Source organism: Salminus brasiliensis, chromosome 2, assembly GCF_030463535.1.
Source record: "Salminus brasiliensis chromosome 2, fSalBra1.hap2, whole genome shotgun sequence".
Taxonomy (NCBI): Eukaryota; Metazoa; Chordata; class Actinopteri; order Characiformes; family Bryconidae; genus Salminus; species Salminus brasiliensis.
In genome coordinates, this window is record NC_132879.1 from 48525283 (window position 1) to 48542927 (window position 17645).

Consider the following 17645-nt stretch of genomic DNA (forward strand, 5'->3'; position numbering starts at 1 on the left):
TCGCGTCTTGAAGCCCTCCCATGCCTACCTCCTGACTAGTATGGGTGGGACTTGTCTCCCACTCTTAAAGCTCTTGACCTTGATGTCAGATTGTGGCTGTTTTTGTTTTTTGTTGATTGTGTTTTTATTTGCTAATACATGTAAAGTGAGCTTTAGTGTAAGAAAAGTGCTGTATAAATTAAGCTTTAAAAATATAATAACTTATAAATGCAACCCTTAAAAATCTAAAACCGTGTTGTGCGTTCTCTGAATATAATTTTGTATAGTAAATATGCTATATTTATATTTTAGACATCACAAACCCTGGTACCTATCACTAAAACGGTAAAGAAATTGGTTAGTAGTTTCTCTACAATTACCCATTTCACAGCAAACCACTCAAACAACTCATCTAAACCAATGAATTCTGCAGACACTTAAAATGTCTGGTAAAAGTGAGATTTTGAAAGGTGAAAGAATAAATCCAATAATCCAAAAAGTCCAATATTTCACATTTCAGTTTTTAATTTTCTTAAACTTAGCCTTAAACTTAGTAAATGACAAATTCACCATAAAGAGTATTTAATACATGGTGCACATTTTATAGCTTAATTGACAACATATAACTAAATCACCCTGTAATGCAGTTGATAATGAACACTTAGCATTACTCACTGTGTACATGTGTAAAAACTACTTAATAAATTAATTACCAAAGCAGGTATGACTATCTAAGTTCCGGCCAGCAGTTCAGCACCAAAAGCACAGCTGGCACCTCTCTAAGAACACTGTGCTATTTTTGCTGTCTGGCTCTTACAATTAAGACTGGTGCTTTAAAGTCCTTTAGTCCTTTAAAGGTTCTGCCCAAGGAGCAAAGTGAGGGAGAAAAAAAAGAAAACAGAGCATTCCACCCATAGCTGCCGTCCGGTCCGTGTGTGAAGTTTCAGAAGAGGGTTAGCGGCGCTGGAACAACAGCATTCCTCTGCCTGTTTTCAGTCCGGTTGAGAAGCACACTGTGGCCCTGTGAGGCCTTCAGGTCAGTGCAGGAGGGGAAAACTCATTTCTCTCACTCAAAGCAGGCAGCCCAGCAGTTCAGCTATTCCTGGGCGGCAGATTATTTTTAGAACGTTGTCCGGTTGTATAAATACAGGGCAGAAGCGGCACGCGGTTGTGCAGGCATTAGAAGGGTAGAAGGAACTTGTGGGCAAGGAAGTTCATAGATTTTAGCAAACACATTTGCAGATAAGGCAAATAAATAATATAATAGATAATCAATACGTGTTTATATAAGACACGATATAGGGAATCTGACTGAAATGGAAATGCTCTTAATGTTATTGGCTAATCAAGCACTCAATCCTAGCCCACAGGCACTACCCATGTCCGGATGTTCTCCATGCTTAAACACATCTGAACTGGCCCTTTCCTGTTACTGCTGCTGATGTAACGTCAGCGGACACCCAACACGATTAGAGGAAAGAGACAGGTACCCAGCTCTGATGCATCATCTAGCATATATCCTTTTCACTTATGAACCACTGGCTTAACCTCTGCATTAAAGACAAGGCCTTAAAAAGGCATGATACATTTAAGAACATCCTCACAGCAAAGAAATTCAAAAATAGAAAGGAAAACACTTCTGATCAGGATATACAGCAGAGACCTACGCTGAGTCAAAGTATCAACAATGCCAAACACTGGCTTCTCTGGAGTGATGGAGCTTCATTATATACTTTTGAGATGAGTTGGAGCGGAGCCTGTGATCCTCCCAGAAGTGTTCCAACTAGTGTTCTAGTGTAAAGTCTTTCCAGAGGTGTAGAGTCAGTTACTGCAAATTTTGATTTGGAAAGAATTGCTACAAGAGAATGTGTCCACAAACTTTTGCCCTTATGACATAGCAGCGCACTGTTCATTCACATTAAATTCCGTTAAGACTCTTCTACAGAGAACTGTTGTAAGTGTAGCACTCAAGGTCATTTACTGGAGTACATTACACAGCAGTGGTCACAATACACCTGGAAAGCACTGCGCTCACAACTGTGACACGGGAAGAATTTGGATGAGTGTCCTTAAAATATGAATCCACGTCTCTGTGGCGCCTGCACTCTTTCAGCCAATGTTGCATTCAGATGGATGAGCAGAACATCAGAACATCTGTCCCTCTGTGTTTACTTTCGCCAGCGTGCAGGCCTAAAACAGATCCCGTTGTCAGGTCTGTACGTGTGCGCTCGGAAAGCCTTTCTGAGAAAGCTGCCGGATTGTTCCGGTTCAGAACTGCTGAGTGTTGTGAACACAGCACAGCTAAAGCCGTTGCGAAACAATATGCTGCCATTTTTTTACTCCTGAGTACAGAAAGCTGCCAGATTCTCATAACACTTTCTCTCCCTCACTATCACATCAGTTACTGCTGTTGTTTTTCTCTACTATTCTTATGCAATTATGTATTAGCATATTTATCCAGGAAAAATATAACTCCCACTTCCAGGGAATTGCTATTCTCTAGCTACATGGTCACTAGGGCAAATTGTTTTTGATAGGTGGTTGCTATGGTATCCCAGGTGGTTGCTGTGGAGTTGCTTAGTGGTTGCTAGCCTGTTGCTAAGTGGCTGATGGATGATTTCTACGCAATTCATTATGTTTACATATTGCCAAAAATTCTGTATTTGTCCAAAATTTACAAAAATGTAATTTCTTCAGTAATTCTTCTGAGCACAAATCTGGAAAATTAGATGAATCTAATAGATGGGAAATTCAGAATCCGCACTTTCAACACAGTTTCTCTACCAGTTCCAATTACCACCAATAGAGACATAATTCACTTCAAGACTTCTAAGGACTAAAGTATATTCTGCCTTCTGCTCTGATCTTTACAGTAGTGTTCTGTTTTGCACCTATTATACAATCTGGATTCATTGTATTGCACATTCAAACACCAAAGTGCTATGAGTTTTCAGAAGTGCTATAAATGCTGCATTCAAGCACAGGGTATTCTATAACAAAATCTGCTCTCCGTAACTGATCTGTGGATATGATATGAGGTGATAATCTGAATGATATTCTGTTAGAAAATACGATGTAGCTGTTGTGTGGCTGGATCACTGAAGTGTGTGTGTGTGTGTGTGTGTGTGTGTGTGTGTGTGTGGAGATCTCACTGGTAGCACAGGTAATGAATGATACGGTTTGGAAGGTTCAGTTTGGTCACAGTCTGCAGTGCTCTGGTGCCCAGCTTTGTCCTCAGTGCAATGCGGCTCAGCTGCTGCAGAGACAAAGGAACACCTGCAGGAACACACATATACACATACACACAACAGCTAAGCATCATGGAATATGTTGTTTTCAAAACAGTACAATTATGTAGTTGAATTTTATCCAGACATTTTCTTATTATGTACTTTTACACAAATATGTATGCCAACTATTATTAACAGTATTACAAGCCTGTTTACAACCCTGTTACTTTGCCTCAGAATAAAAGGTGCTGATTTTTTATTTTGTGGTGAGTTAATGGGGAAAAAAAACATTGGTTGGTTCATGGCACTGCGATTGCTCACAGTAGCCATGTAAAACAGCACAGCAATGTGTAGGCTAGCCTAGCGTAGCACTGCAACAAGAACAATGTAAGTATAATGTAATAATTCCAGAGTTTCACAGGATAGTTTTGTTGTTCACTCTGTGTCCTCTTAACACGATGTGCATTTAACTATCATAGGAGATTGTAGCTGTTTGGCTTGGATTAGCTTTTAGCCTAGCACGCCCTCACTTTTCCCAGCTGTCCTGTGCTATGGCGCTTCTCCAGATAAGATACCTGCAGTGGCATTTCTCCAATTGTCCTACCGTTAGTGTTTAGCCTTTTTTAACCTCACTTCTATATTCTGGGTGTTGGGTGTATGTACATTTCGAACATTACGTAACAGACTTGGAGGTTTTAATTGGCTCATTTTACAGCTCTGTTTTGGTTATGCCTGATTTGCTTTCAGTGCAGAATCAACATATTTTTGCACTGTCATGTATTACATTTCAGTTCTTCGCCTGAGTTAACTTTTACATTATTTAGAGCTTTTTAAACTGTTTTGGATCTCATTTACAAAAATGGATGTAAAAAAACAACTAAAAGATTCTTTGTGGAACCAAATGTGGTTCTAAAGTGCCACTGCTCTTTTCAAAGAACCATTTCAGGCATCTTTTAGATAACCTGCCCTCTTTCCTTAACAATGGAAACATCATCTGTTGAAACAACAGATCTTTGAATCAACAGGCCAAATAGGCATGAAACGTAGCTGCAGGGCACATCTGTACAGCTAAGCAGTGCTTAAGTGTCCTCAAAACATCTTCAGTATCAGTATCTTGAGGCATGGCAACCGAACACAGAAACAAAAGAAACATTAGATAAAAAGGACCTTGAAGAAGCTGTTTTGGCCCAGCGGAAGAGGCAAGCACAAGATAAAGGCCGATCTAAAACTTGGATGGTTTAGGTCACAAGCTCGAGACTCATCCATTACAGACCATTGTCTGTTTATGTTCTACTATTCAATTAGCAGTCTCTAAATAAAACTGTCACGTGTTTAGACAGGCTAATAACAGCATTATCGGAAACACACCATCCCATCAGGGAAGTTTACATTCTTTAATGGAGCACTGGCATGTGGCGCTGAGATATGGTTGCCACAGTGCCTCCTGGGACAGACCTGCAAAACATTCCAGGAGTAGTTCTTCCACACTGGAATCTGCTTTTAGATCTGATCTCCATCCTCATCCTGTTTACTACTGCCCCCATCCAAAGTCTTAAACAGCACCAAGGCTGCAGGCCTTTATCCATTAGAAATTGGCACAATGAGAGCGCACTCACTCACTACCTCTCAGCTGCAGCCCAAAAACAACTTGATACTTTTATAGAAGTGGAGTCAGAATGACCAGAGAGGCTTTTTCATGGGTTGCTGACACTCATGAGTGCAGTATCATCTACATTTATGGTACTGGGCAGACACTCTTATTAGGAAGGGGTTCACAGTTGTATCATGTTACAGAGACTGTAGCATTAATAGTTTCATCCAAAGAAAGTACTTCTATTCCCACAGCATAGTTCTTGCTCAGGTGGGGAATCAAATCCAAGTCCAACCAACTGTCAACAAGGTTAATTATCAGATACTGGCCAAGAAATTCCACATTTACAATTAGAACATTTGACACTAGGCACTAGTTTTGCCCAAGGACTCTTAGCACAATGTTCTTTCCTAGGCAGATAATCAAATCACAATCTAATGGGTTGAGAGCAACCGTGTCCCTAAGACACATTTTCCAGATTAATCATCAAAAACGCAGATAAGCTGTACTTTAACAAAAAGGGAACAGTTTGACAGAAACCGTTTTAAAATTGGGTCATCAATACGTACAAGTAAGTTGAGCATTAAATGTAGCCTGAGTGTCTCAAGCTGGACTCCATGTATACTTTTTACAAAAATGCATCCTCCGTGTTACCAGATGAAATCTGCTTAAAAGCACATCAATACATACAAAAGTATCCAGACACTTCATTTAGTTACTGTAAAGTGCACCCCTTACAGACACAAGCATGTCCAGCTTGTTTAATCGCCATAGAAAAGCACTGCCAATATAGGAGAACGCTCTGTCATCATGCCCAATGCTATCCTGTAGGCAGAAGGGTATAAAGCCCTGCAACACTTCTCGAGAGTGCTGGAGCTCCAGCCGACACCCTATAGGACATGTTTGAGTGGCTTTTTCAATCTATAACTAATAATCCATTATCAATACCTGACCTCACTAATGCTATTATGGCTGAATGTCTTCAAATTATCACAGCAATAATACAAAAATTCCAAAATAGTGTAAGACCTTTGCAGTAGAAGCTGTTACTGCAGCAAAGGGAAGCCAAACTGTCTATTGCCCTTGATTTCAAAAGCAAAAAGGAGGAGCAAGTGTCTATAAACTTTTGGACATATAGTGCATGTATTGCCATTTTATCTCTTGTAACCAATCATGTGCTACTACTACTGTACTATACAATAGTAAACTCAGTGTACTATACATTATTGAACCCAGTGTACTATACGCTAGTTAACCCAGTGTACCATATATGCAAATAGACCCAGTGCACTATACGCTATAAAGCAAGTTTACTATATGCTGGTAAAGCCAGTGTACTATACGCAAATCATCATTGGTGGAGGTGAAGGCTTGTTTTGTAGCTGCTGTAATTACTGCATTGGTCAGTGCCACTACTGTCCGGAGGACTTTTTTCACATGACAGAGAGGTCAAGACAGGTGAGATAATCAACTCAATTTATGGCAACATCCACCAAGAATACATCAAAAGAATGACCATAACACTCACTATAAGAACAACGGCCATAATACACTTCTAACCAACAGCTCTTAGATATTTCATGGTCTCAGAATCAATCAATGATCAGGCTTTTTCTATGGATAAATTGTGTGATGGTTCACCCTTTTTTAAGACCATCACAGTATAAAAATGATCAATTCTCACAGGTGTTGAGAGCTGTGTGATTTGTAGTTTTCTTGTCATCTGTGGTTTTGTTTTTTGTGGTTTTGTTTTTTATTGGGTTTTTTTAGCCACAATTTTATTATTCATTCAGTTTTTCCTTAATGTATTATTTTATTTTACAGCACTTTTGATGAGTTGAAGAAAAAATATGAGGGTGACTTGATTAAACTAAAAGGTAAACAGGGTCACAGAGCAGGAAATGAAGACAGCAATTTGGAAAATAAGTCAAGTGTGCCACCTGGTGGTCGTTTTATAAACTGTCAACTGTTATTGTAATGACTCATCTTGAACTTTTGTAATTATAGAATAATATCAAAAGCTAACAATCATAAAACTGAATAGGGGACATCAGTGACCTTACATTTTAAAATAATAATAAATAATCCATTTTGTAATACACTCAATTACAAGAGAAACAAGGAATGAGCAGGTGTCTCAATACTTTTGTCCATATAGTGTACATAATGTATAATAACTTTTCATTTATAGCTTGACAGTGATTTCAAAGATCGCTATTGGCTTTAAACTGTACTATAATTATAACTTCAACTGTATTATGTGTATCTCTTTCATTGTAAAACACTATGGCTAATCTAGAACGTCGGATGGTTTAGGTGTTATGGTATACTCACTCTCGTAAAGCTGCAGACAGAGAGCGGAGGGAGTGTCGGGTCTGGTGTAGTCACCCGGCTTTTTCTCGTGCTTGTCTTTGACATACACATTGGCGCCAAATTCCACCAGCAGCTCAATCATCTCCATGTTGTTGGCCTTCGCTGCGTGGTGCAGTGCTGTCTCGTGTAGCCGGGCTGCGTTCACTTTAGCTCCTTACACAGACATAGACACACACACACAAACATATATAAATATACATACCTGACTGAAAAGAAGACATTTTTAAATATTCCATTATGGCCACATTAATGTCCTTCTTGCTTGCAGTATCACATTTGTGGAACTTATGAGATTTTATTTCCGTCTTTACCTGCATTGAGTAACACCTTGACGCACTCCAGATGTTGGTTAGCACAGGCTACATGAAGTGGAGTCCCACTGTACAGGTCATAGGCTTCTAGACTGGCTCCTTTTGCTATCACAAGCTTTACACACTCAGCACTGCCTGTGTAGTACATATATACACATACACACACACGATAATCACTGTGCACAGTCACTTTCATACTAAATGTGAACTAAGGATGGACAACACTGCAGAAGCAAGATGTGTTCACAGTACACATCATGATCATGATATTTTGTTTTCCTGTGGTTTGCAAAATAGAAGAGCCAGCTAAAAAGCCAGCAGTGATTTTTCTTACTTTCAGTTTCAATTGCACCCATTGCTGCCACAGATGTGCAAATGCACAGACACAGCTTGTCTAATCCCGGCACAGAAGTACAGACAATAGAATAGGACTCATGAACCTATTGGCACAGTATTGAACTGTGGAGCAGTGCTCCATCCAATACTTTTGGGATACATTGGGGAGTTGGGGATGAGGTTGTGTGGTAATCACCCAACATCCTGACCTCTTTAACACCTTTAGCCAGGATCACATATATTAATTTAATTGAATGTAAATCCTGATTAGAATTTGTAAATATTATGTTGCCATTGATTTACATGGACTTTCACTCTCTCTTATCTATGATTTTTTTTCCAGTAAAATGTCCAATTAAAGATATCTGACTTCTAACTAGTGCTAACGCTAGTGCCAATTTTAGAGTTAATAATAATATTGATATCCTACACTAGTCAGGATTATAGTGTAGAATCACAATTATTTACGAAAAACAAAATTGGGACTTTTTTTCCTTTAAATAATTCCCCTTTTTCTCCTAATTCCGGTACTGCCCACCGGTCCATATCTCCCCCCTAACACTAGCAATGCTCCTGACACTAGGAGAGTAAGAACTCTTTTCAACTTGCAGCTAATGCAGCATTGCTGGGCAGCTGACATGCATGGAAGAAAGCTAATAGACGCCTGTGTTGGCCAACATCGCTGATGTGATGTGGGGAGAGAGAGCCATCTACCCACCTGGAGTGAGCACGGCCAACTCCAGTCACTAATGGCTCAGGCTATAGCAGTAGTGCATCATCTGGCTGCTGAGCCAGAATAGGGACTTTTTATCAGTAAAAATGTAATTATAGAGAATGAGATTCCATGTAAATCAACAGTAACACATGACCGGTCAAAATGACATATGATATGATATGTGGTCCAGGCAATATGACTAGTCCGAATGGCTTCTTAGATGCACAGATCTGATATTAAATCTGAAATGAGAAATTCTACTAGGAAGAAGGATCTTAAGCGGCTAACACAGATTGTCATTGCACTGCTATTGTGTTCCTCATCTGGAATAAGGGATTTGTGTATGTAGTGTGTCGCTCCTCTCTCTCACCACCCATGCAGGCCTCGTGTAGTGGAGAGGTGGTGCGTGAGGTGAGGGCAGGGTTAACCGTTGCCCCGTAGTCCAGAAGCAGCTTCACACACTCGAAGCTACCAACAGAGCACGCCTCACACAGGGGAGTGCTGCCGTCCACGTTCCTCGCGTCCACCTGGAAACAGAAAGGAAGAATCCCAAATTAATTTAGAATAAATGGCGTCCTCATTTCCACCAATTCAAAGACAATGACTTCCACCTTTTTTAGACTTACACACAGTGGTGGGTTTGTCAGTACAGGTATACTGGTACTGGTGTAACATTAAAACCAACTGGGCCCCCCGTGTGCCACCAAAAGAGTTCTGAGGCATCAAGCCATGGACTTCACAAGACCGCTAAAGGTGTCCTGTGGCACCTAATACCAAGACATAACAGCAGCTCCTTTAAGGCCTGTAAGTCCTATAAGTTATGGGCCATTCACCGGTTGTCCTTCCTTGGAGCACTTTTGGTAGGTAGTAACCACTGTATATCAGGAACCCGACGAGACCTGATGTTTTGGAGTTGTTGTGACCCAGTCATCTAGCCATCACTATTTGGTCCTTGTTAAAGTTGGTCAGATCAGAGGTGAGTAACAACAAAACTGTCTAATCAAAGCAATCTTGCAACACAAGTTCTAAAATAATGAGGACGGGAGAGGTGGAGGTGGAAAGTCTGGATTTACCAAGTCTAGAAAGACAAGTTTGAAACGGCCACCTTCCCCTATTTGAGGTGCATTAGAGTCTAACCTGTGCTCCGGCATCCAGCAGCAGCCTCACACACTGCGTCTGACCCCGGATGGCGGCCTCATGGAGTGGAGTGATAGAGTCTACAGCCACTATGTTCACTGACGCTCCACTCTGGATTAGACTCTGCAGCTGGGACACCTGTCCATGATAAGCAGCCTTGTGTACCTCTGTCCTCTCAGACCAGAAGCCTAACATGCAAACACACACACACACACACACACACACACACACAAATATAAAGAAGAGTTTACTGCTATGAAGTATATTCAGTTCCTCACAGATCTGATCACAAAAAGTATATAGAATCATGTGAGTATACACTTTATGGACAAAAGTTTGTGGACAGCTGGCCATCCAATATTCCACCCCAAATCAAAGGAATTAATATTAAGTTTTAAAATGCATATAAACCATAATACAATAATACATAATACTGCTTGGCCTTCTCTGTTGGGCCCTTGAGCAAGACCCCTAATGCTTTCTTCTCAAATGGTGCCTGACCCTGTATTATCACGACATTTCACTCCAACTCATCCCAAAGATACTGGGTGGTGCTCCATCCCCCAGAGAGCATAGATCCACAGTGCTGAGGGGCTTTGTTACCCCTCGAGTTGATGCCTATTAGACATGACCTTAGGCTCATGTGCGCCTGCGCCATAGCATCCCATTCTATTGACAACGCTTTTCTATAGAGATGATCAGCTGTGAAACGAGTTCAAGGTGAGAGGTTTATTAATATTACACTACATAGTAGTGTGTTTGTTTTTTTTTTTTGGTGAAATACGAAACCACGGCTGTCAAAACAGTCAGAAACAAAAGAAAGGTGAAGTTAAGACTGTTTATTGGTTAAAATGGTAGTACACTGATGAATCTCGTGCAGTGTAAGGAGAAGAGCACATGCCGGCTTCTCTCCACACTCATGGCGCTGCTGCCAGAAATGTCGTAAAGGAGCTCTGCGCTCACTGACGGACTCACCGATATCACCGAAGAAATACGGCATTGATGTCTCCACCTCCATTTTCCTGCTTAAGACAAAAGATACAGACTATACTAAACCCGACTACACTAATGCTACCGCGAAAACCGTATAAACATGCCGTGTTTACAAATGCGGCAAGTGTATCACGTGGTCGCTCCTGCTTCAGGGCCAACAGGGCATTATGGGAGTTGTAGTGCCACTTTATTTGTCTTCCTATGACGCCCATCCGAAAGACACAAGTGTTTAGTTTTAATTATTAAAACACAAATTAACATTCATTTCACCACAAATTTACACTTCTGTAGTCATGTCCAGTCCACTGACTTTATTTCTGACTGAAGCCAGTTCTGCTGGATCATTTATAACAGAGGTAACTGATGATGCGTTGTGATACGTCCAGTTTGGTCAAGGCCTGCAGGGCTCTGGTTCCCAGCACTGTCCTCAGTGCAATGCGGCTCAGCTGCTGCAGAGAGAGAGGAGTACCTGTGGAAACACACAAGCACATAAAAGTTAGGGTGGCATACAAAGATCTTGGGCAGTAAAAGATGGCCTGATCTCAAAAAGGCATAAAAAGCTGAACATAAAATAGGATGGATTTTACAGCTGGATAATGGTCTTAAACACGCCTCAAAATCCACAAGAGGTGCAAGCCGAAGGTTTTTGGCTCTCACAGTCCTCACAGAACTAAACAGCAGCATCAGAAATCTGTGGCTAGACCTCAGAAGATTAGTGCATACAAGACAGCCTTAAGGATGAATTGGCAAAAAAAATCCCCCAAAATGGAAAATGAAAATCTTCATGCCTTTTGGAAACCAGGTCATCTTTTTCTCACTCAACGTTTCACAGTAACAGAAATGTTGGCCAGTGGTGCCTAATTATTTGCATGCCTCAGTATATAAACACAATCCCAACAAAAAGGCAGAGTATAATAACCAGGCAGTGCTCTCACTCTCATAGTGCTGTAGACAGAGGTGAGCTGGAGAGCCAGGAGTGGTGTAGTCGATAGGTCTGCGTCCCAGGTTATCAGTGACATTAATGTTTCCCCCAAACTCCACCAGAAGCTCGATGAGGTCCGGCTGGCCCACTTTTGCAGCATGATGGAGAGCAGTCTCATGGAATTTTATGGCATTCACCCTGGCACCTTTAAAATAATTCCTTTTTCTTATTTTCAGAAACAATTTGTAGATAATTTCAAAGCAGGTGAGACTTTTTTTAGATGAATTTATAACATATTGTTGAATGATCTTCAGTGAAAATTGCACGGAATCAGTACTGAATCTTTCGTTTCTTGCTCACCTGCATTGAGCAGCAGTAGAGCACAGTCCACATGTGCCTTAGCACAGGCCGCATGCAGCGGCGTCCCGAAGTAAATGTCAAACGCCTCCAGCAGTGCTCCCTTTGATATTATTAACTTCACACACTCTGGATTACCTGCACCAAAATGCGGAGTGATTCCAAAGAACTGAAGATCCAAAATAAAGTCAACATTAATTCATATCCTAACACATCTTCCCTCCATGACTTATTTCCAGACTGCTAGTCAAGTGGTGGACTGAATGGGAGTGGGAAAGTTCAGGTGATGTAATGGGGACACAACCCCCAGGTTTAAACAGTACTGTGAGGCTGTGGTCATATTTCTGCACCCCAAAATGAACATGCTATTATTGGTCTATAACAGACGAATAGCCATCCAGCATACAGATTAGCTTGTGTTTGCTCATGGATTTCCTCATGGGTTGCACATTGGAGTTAAAAGCATGCACGCTCACCTCGGATGCAGGCCTCGTGGAGTGGGGAGGCAGTGAGGGCAGTTAGGGTGGGGTTGACCGAAGCACCATGATCCAGAAGCAGTCTCACACACTCCACACTGCCCGCCGCACACGCATAGCACAGAGGGGTGCTGCCATGGACGTTCCTCACGTCCACCTTAAAAGCATGAGAGGTGAAGCGTGTGGTCTAAAATCATGCCTAGGTCAGATCATTCCTACACTGTAAACCCAGTTGTAAAGTCAAGTAAATGAAGTCTCTGTTGTTCTCATACATAATATATTTGTGGTCATTTTACACATTCAATTGCTTTGAGTAAGTTGAATAAACTAGCAATAATTGATTGTAGTATGTTGCCATTGGCAACTGCATAATGATTGGCCCATGTAAAAACTGCACTAATGTTGGATTTACTCATTTCTGAGCAGGTTCCATGTAACTGAGGCAGCATAATATACACTGACCTGTAGGGCTTGTTTGTGCAATGCAACTTCTGGGTAACACTTACAACTCTCCCATTGGCTCCTGGAACCATAGGATTTGCATACAGGGTGGGCCATCCAGTCATGAACATTCACCGTCAGTGTGTTGTCATGTTCCCGGGGCTACATTATCTTGGGCCTACAGGTATTGTGTATGCAGAGATTGATTGTTTGAAGTTCTTGTTGATGCCTGCTAATGTTTCTGATGTTTCTCTAATGGTATGGTTGGCTGGCTTGCATCTGTGTTGAAAGTTGTAAGAACAGTTTGGCACTTTTCTGTGTGGGACCTAGTGAAGCAAATGCGCTTAGTTGTATTTCCAATACATTAAGGTATGTACTACAGAAAAAAAAATGGGGAATATATATGGAATATAATCTTTTTATGTAATTGTACTGCTATTTTAAACAATATTACAGTTTTTATCTATTTTATCTATCTATATATTTTTTATAGTATATTACAGTATTTGTCTTCTTTATTTCAATACAATTTAATTTATGTAAAGTTACAATTAACTGAAATTACACATGCAGATATACGTTGATTTTAGGGAAGATTGAATTTATTTTGTATTTATGTGTACACTGTGAAAACGCTCAAAAAACAGCAATGGCAGCCAAATAAAATGTAAAATTCAAGGCAAATATTCAAATAGAAATTAATGGAGTAATGATATGTTTACATAAATTTTCATTGAAGTTTCTGCAGAGAAGCTCTGCTATTGTACTGATTTTTTTCTGAATTGTTATGCTCAAACGCCTTCAGAAAAGTGACATCACTAAAAGTTATGCACCAAACAAATACATCTTTTCCATTGGCTCCTGGGACCGTCTATGTACATACAGGGAGTGTCCGCCAGCCACTGACACTCACCGTCAATGTGTTGTTGTTTCCTCAGGGCTACCTCCTCTTATCTCCTCTTATATTATACTGCCTGTGTGATTTTTGTGGTAGTTGATTGCTTGTTGTTTGTATTGTAGTTTTTCAGAGTTGCTAGTTTTTTGGTTTTCTGTGGTGGCATAAGTTCTTTTGGGAGACTGAAGCAAATCAAGCAGGGAATTCTGTAAATATATTTAATTTTTGAGTTATTGAGTACTTGCAATTAATGAGTTTTCGTGAAATAAAAATGCTCCCAAAATGCAGGATAGGTCCAGCTCACAAATGCCATGATTTGCAAAATAATATGCCAACGACAAGAAATTAGTTCCATTTAATCATTTCTCCCATATTAATGTTTCTCAACAAGTCCAGTAACTGAGTCAGCAGTACTGTTTCAGTAATATACAGTGAATTTGTTTGTGGAGTACAACTCACATCTTTCCCATTGGTTCCTGGCCTCACCAATTTTCATACTGGGCGTGTCTTTCCCCCTTCACTCACCATCAGTGTGTAGCCATTCTCCCCAAACTACCATCCCCTATGTGTGGCTTTGTACTCTGTGGTGTAGTTGTGTGACCTTAATGCTGAAGGCTACAAGAGCAAGTTATCATCTTTTCCGTTGTTCAGGTGGTGTCAGGTAGTCTTATGGAGGGCATTAAGGCTAGGCTTTATAAATTCTTTATAGGGGTGATGTTTCATGGCAAATTAATTAAATAGAGTCGTTTCTGAAATCCAACACTGGAAACAGTAATGCAGTTGCAATACTTTTTTTCTACTAGGGTATTTTAATTCAGTCATTATTTTAAGCACATATCTTTGTGTAAAGAATGCCATGAATGCACTAAATACCCCACTGCATTGCTGACTATCACGCTGGAGTTCCCAGTTTATATGTAAAACTTTGTTTACAGTTTCGTGCTTCATTATACAATGGTGTCAAAATAATGTTGATCGTGTCAATGTGTCAGCAAATTTGGCATTATGGTGATATCTTACTACAAGAAACTGTTAAAACATGCTTGTTTTTTATTGTATTTCCTAGCATTGAGTTCCTGATTACTGCACACAGGCTCAAGTAGAATCAAGATGAAATTATTACAACTTTTAGCTTATTATACTTTCATTTTACAAAAATAGCACAAAGGTGTAGCTTTGAGTTAAGCGTACCTAACTGCTAAAACTGAACTACTTTAAATATCGTTAGGTAGACTTTATACATACTACTGCATATGTATTTAAATCCATATTTTACATACTGACAGAAAAAATAAACATCAGCTGTCATTACTTAGTATATTCAGCCAATATGAAGCCACACTTAGCAGCACAGAGAGTAATAATTTACTCTTACAACCTTCAGCATTAGGACCAGACAGCACTAATCATAGAGAACAAATTAACACAGAGGGGGAAAACAGTCAGATGGATTCACTACACTCTGGTGGTGAATGAAAGGGGGGAAGACACACCCAATATGCAAATAGGTGGTGCAAGGAGCCAATGGGAGAGTTGTGAGTTGTACTTAAATAGGTTGTATTCCACACACCGACCCACTGTATATTACTGACCCAGCATTAATATGAGAGAAATGATTAAACCCAACACCAGCGCAGTTTATTTTGTGTGTGATATTTTAAAGCTTACATGGGCCAATCACTGCTCATCTATCAATAATAAACTAAATCACTGTACTCAAAAAGCCGGAAACTGTTTATATTTATCATTTACTGATCAGGGCAACACTTAGTTAATAGAAGACCATATTGAGTAGCAAAAAAATATTAGTAACCTGCCTTTAAGCCTGAGGCTAAGCAGCCACCAAACTACACACACTACAACTGAACACATATGGGACGTCTGTCTGGGTAGAATGACTACACACTGATGGTGAGTGAAGGGGAAAAGTCACACCCACTATGCAAATAGGTGGTGCCAGGAGCCAATGGGAAAAATGGGTTAGGCACAGCTGCCTCAGTTTCTGGACTCATTGAGGAACATGAGATAAATAAGTCAATTCAACAGCAGTGCAGTTTTTGGGGGTGCTGTTTTTAAGCTCACATTGGGCAATCACTATATTTACCAATGGCAACCAAATAAAAACAAGTATTATAGGTTTACTCAGTCTAAAGACACAAAACTCTGTTGAGTAATATGTGGGATATGTCCAGTTTTATAGGAACAACAGACCTCATTAATTTGTGTAAAAACAACTTTTGGGGTCACAGTATACGTACATCATTTTATGTGTATTAGTATTTAGTAAGTATTCTAAATTTAATTAAAATTATTTTTAATCCATTAATTCACAGTAATATATTTATAAACATTTAATTTTTAAAAGTGATATTAAAGTTTATTTGCATTTAATAAAAGCATAAAATGAATGTATTTTTAGCATATTTTAAATTAGTACATAAATTTACTAGTGCATTTACAACATACTTGACAAGACATTGGACTGGGTTACCCACTGCTAATAATACACCACTAAAGGCTCATACACATCTTAGCTAATACCTCTCTAATAACCACTTACAGCATTAATGCCATTTTAAATATCTTCTCAGTAGTATATTACAAATCTCACAAGACCGATTTGACGGATTGTGGTTCAGGTCTGGTACCAGTCTCTGAGTAGTGCTTAGAGACCAGCAGCCAGGTGATGGTGACTGCGACAGTGTTTGAGCTGTTGGATGGTGGGTGGGCAGGTGTGAGGTCACTTAGGTCACATCAGTAGGGAGGGAACTCAGTTGTTATGTTGAGTTATCCTGGGTTTAATGGATTTTAACAAGCCTGGGGGTCCACAAGCTAGTTAAAGAGCCTCTGGTGATCATCACTGCATTTGAATATTATAAAGTTATATTTTTACACGGTCATTAAGTGCAGCTGTATAGTATGAGTGAAATAACCATGACATCTTAGAGCGATGTGCGTGATGTGGCTCTCTGCGGCCTGCGTGAGAAGCAGAGGGAGAAGGCGGAAGGAAAAGTAGTTCCCATTTTCAACATTTACTCGCTACATTCGACATTTACTGATTTTTCTTGAGCATCAAGTTCACATAAAATACCGACTGACTTGATATTAATGATTAACTACTTAAATAATACTTTAACGTGATGGTCTGAGATGATTCTGAGAGAGAATGTCAGGTCTGGAAGTTTCGACACTTCAGTATCCGTCCGCCCTGACTTCACCTGCGCTCCGGCGTTCAGCAGCAAGCGCACACACTGCGGGTGGGCCTGGATGCAGGCGTCGTGTAGAGGGGTGATGTTGTCCACCGTCACTGTGTTCACTAAGGCCCCTCCATCCAGGAGCTGTCTGAGCTGCAGAACCCGTCCTAAAGAAGCGGCTTCGTGCACAGGAGTCCGGTCCGCCCAGAAGCCTGCGGCACAGTCACGCCGCGTGAGCCTCAGCCTCAGAGATAAACACAACACTACCCTGACTGAGTTCACATTTACAGAGGGACAGAAACACCTCGGGAACACTGACCGTCCACAACCTTTCCCCCAATGTGTCCCCGCTCACTGACTAACTTACATAAAAGGCTAAATGGAGTCTAAATTAACTTTAGCATATCTTTAGCTCGACTCACCGATATCTCCATAAAATGTCTGCCTGGCCGCAGTTAAATCCATGCTTGGGTCAGTGCAGCATTACCACATGGACGATGGACGTTTGTCTGTTTATGTGCGCTTGCTGCAACTCACTTTATTTTTAGATGAAGATTCACATGATCCCTGAAACAAGCGTTTGCCCGCAGGAATTCTGGGAAATGTAGTTTATTTACAGTAGCATCCCGTAAGAGCACTTAATACATTATACATAATACATAACCTAGTTTTCTTTTTTTAATGGTCATTATTTT

General features: G+C 40.3%; 2 protein-coding genes across 2 annotated transcripts; both read right to left on the reverse strand.

Moving 5' to 3' along the window:
• Positions 1-496: 496 nt before the first annotated feature.
• On the reverse strand, positions 497-10738 carry asb13a.2 (ankyrin repeat and SOCS box containing 13a, tandem duplicate 2). Its single transcript, XM_072673051.1, has 6 exons — positions 10648-10738; positions 9673-9860; positions 8906-9062; positions 7485-7619; positions 7135-7326; positions 497-3255 (listed from the first exon to the last, which is right to left on the reverse strand). The coding sequence occupies exons 1-6, from the start codon at positions 10688-10690 to the stop codon at positions 3128-3130; spliced, it is 843 nt and encodes a 280-aa protein (XP_072529152.1). The 5' UTR covers positions 10691-10738; the 3' UTR covers positions 497-3127.
• Positions 10739-11006: 268 nt separating this feature from the next.
• On the reverse strand, positions 11007-17468 carry asb13a.1 (ankyrin repeat and SOCS box containing 13a, tandem duplicate 1). Its single transcript, XM_072673050.1, has 6 exons — positions 17373-17468; positions 16975-17162; positions 12421-12577; positions 11948-12082; positions 11601-11792; positions 11007-11134 (listed from the first exon to the last, which is right to left on the reverse strand). The coding sequence occupies exons 1-6, from the start codon at positions 17413-17415 to the stop codon at positions 11007-11009; spliced, it is 843 nt and encodes a 280-aa protein (XP_072529151.1). The 5' UTR covers positions 17416-17468.
• Between the last annotated feature and the right edge of the window lie 177 nt (positions 17469-17645).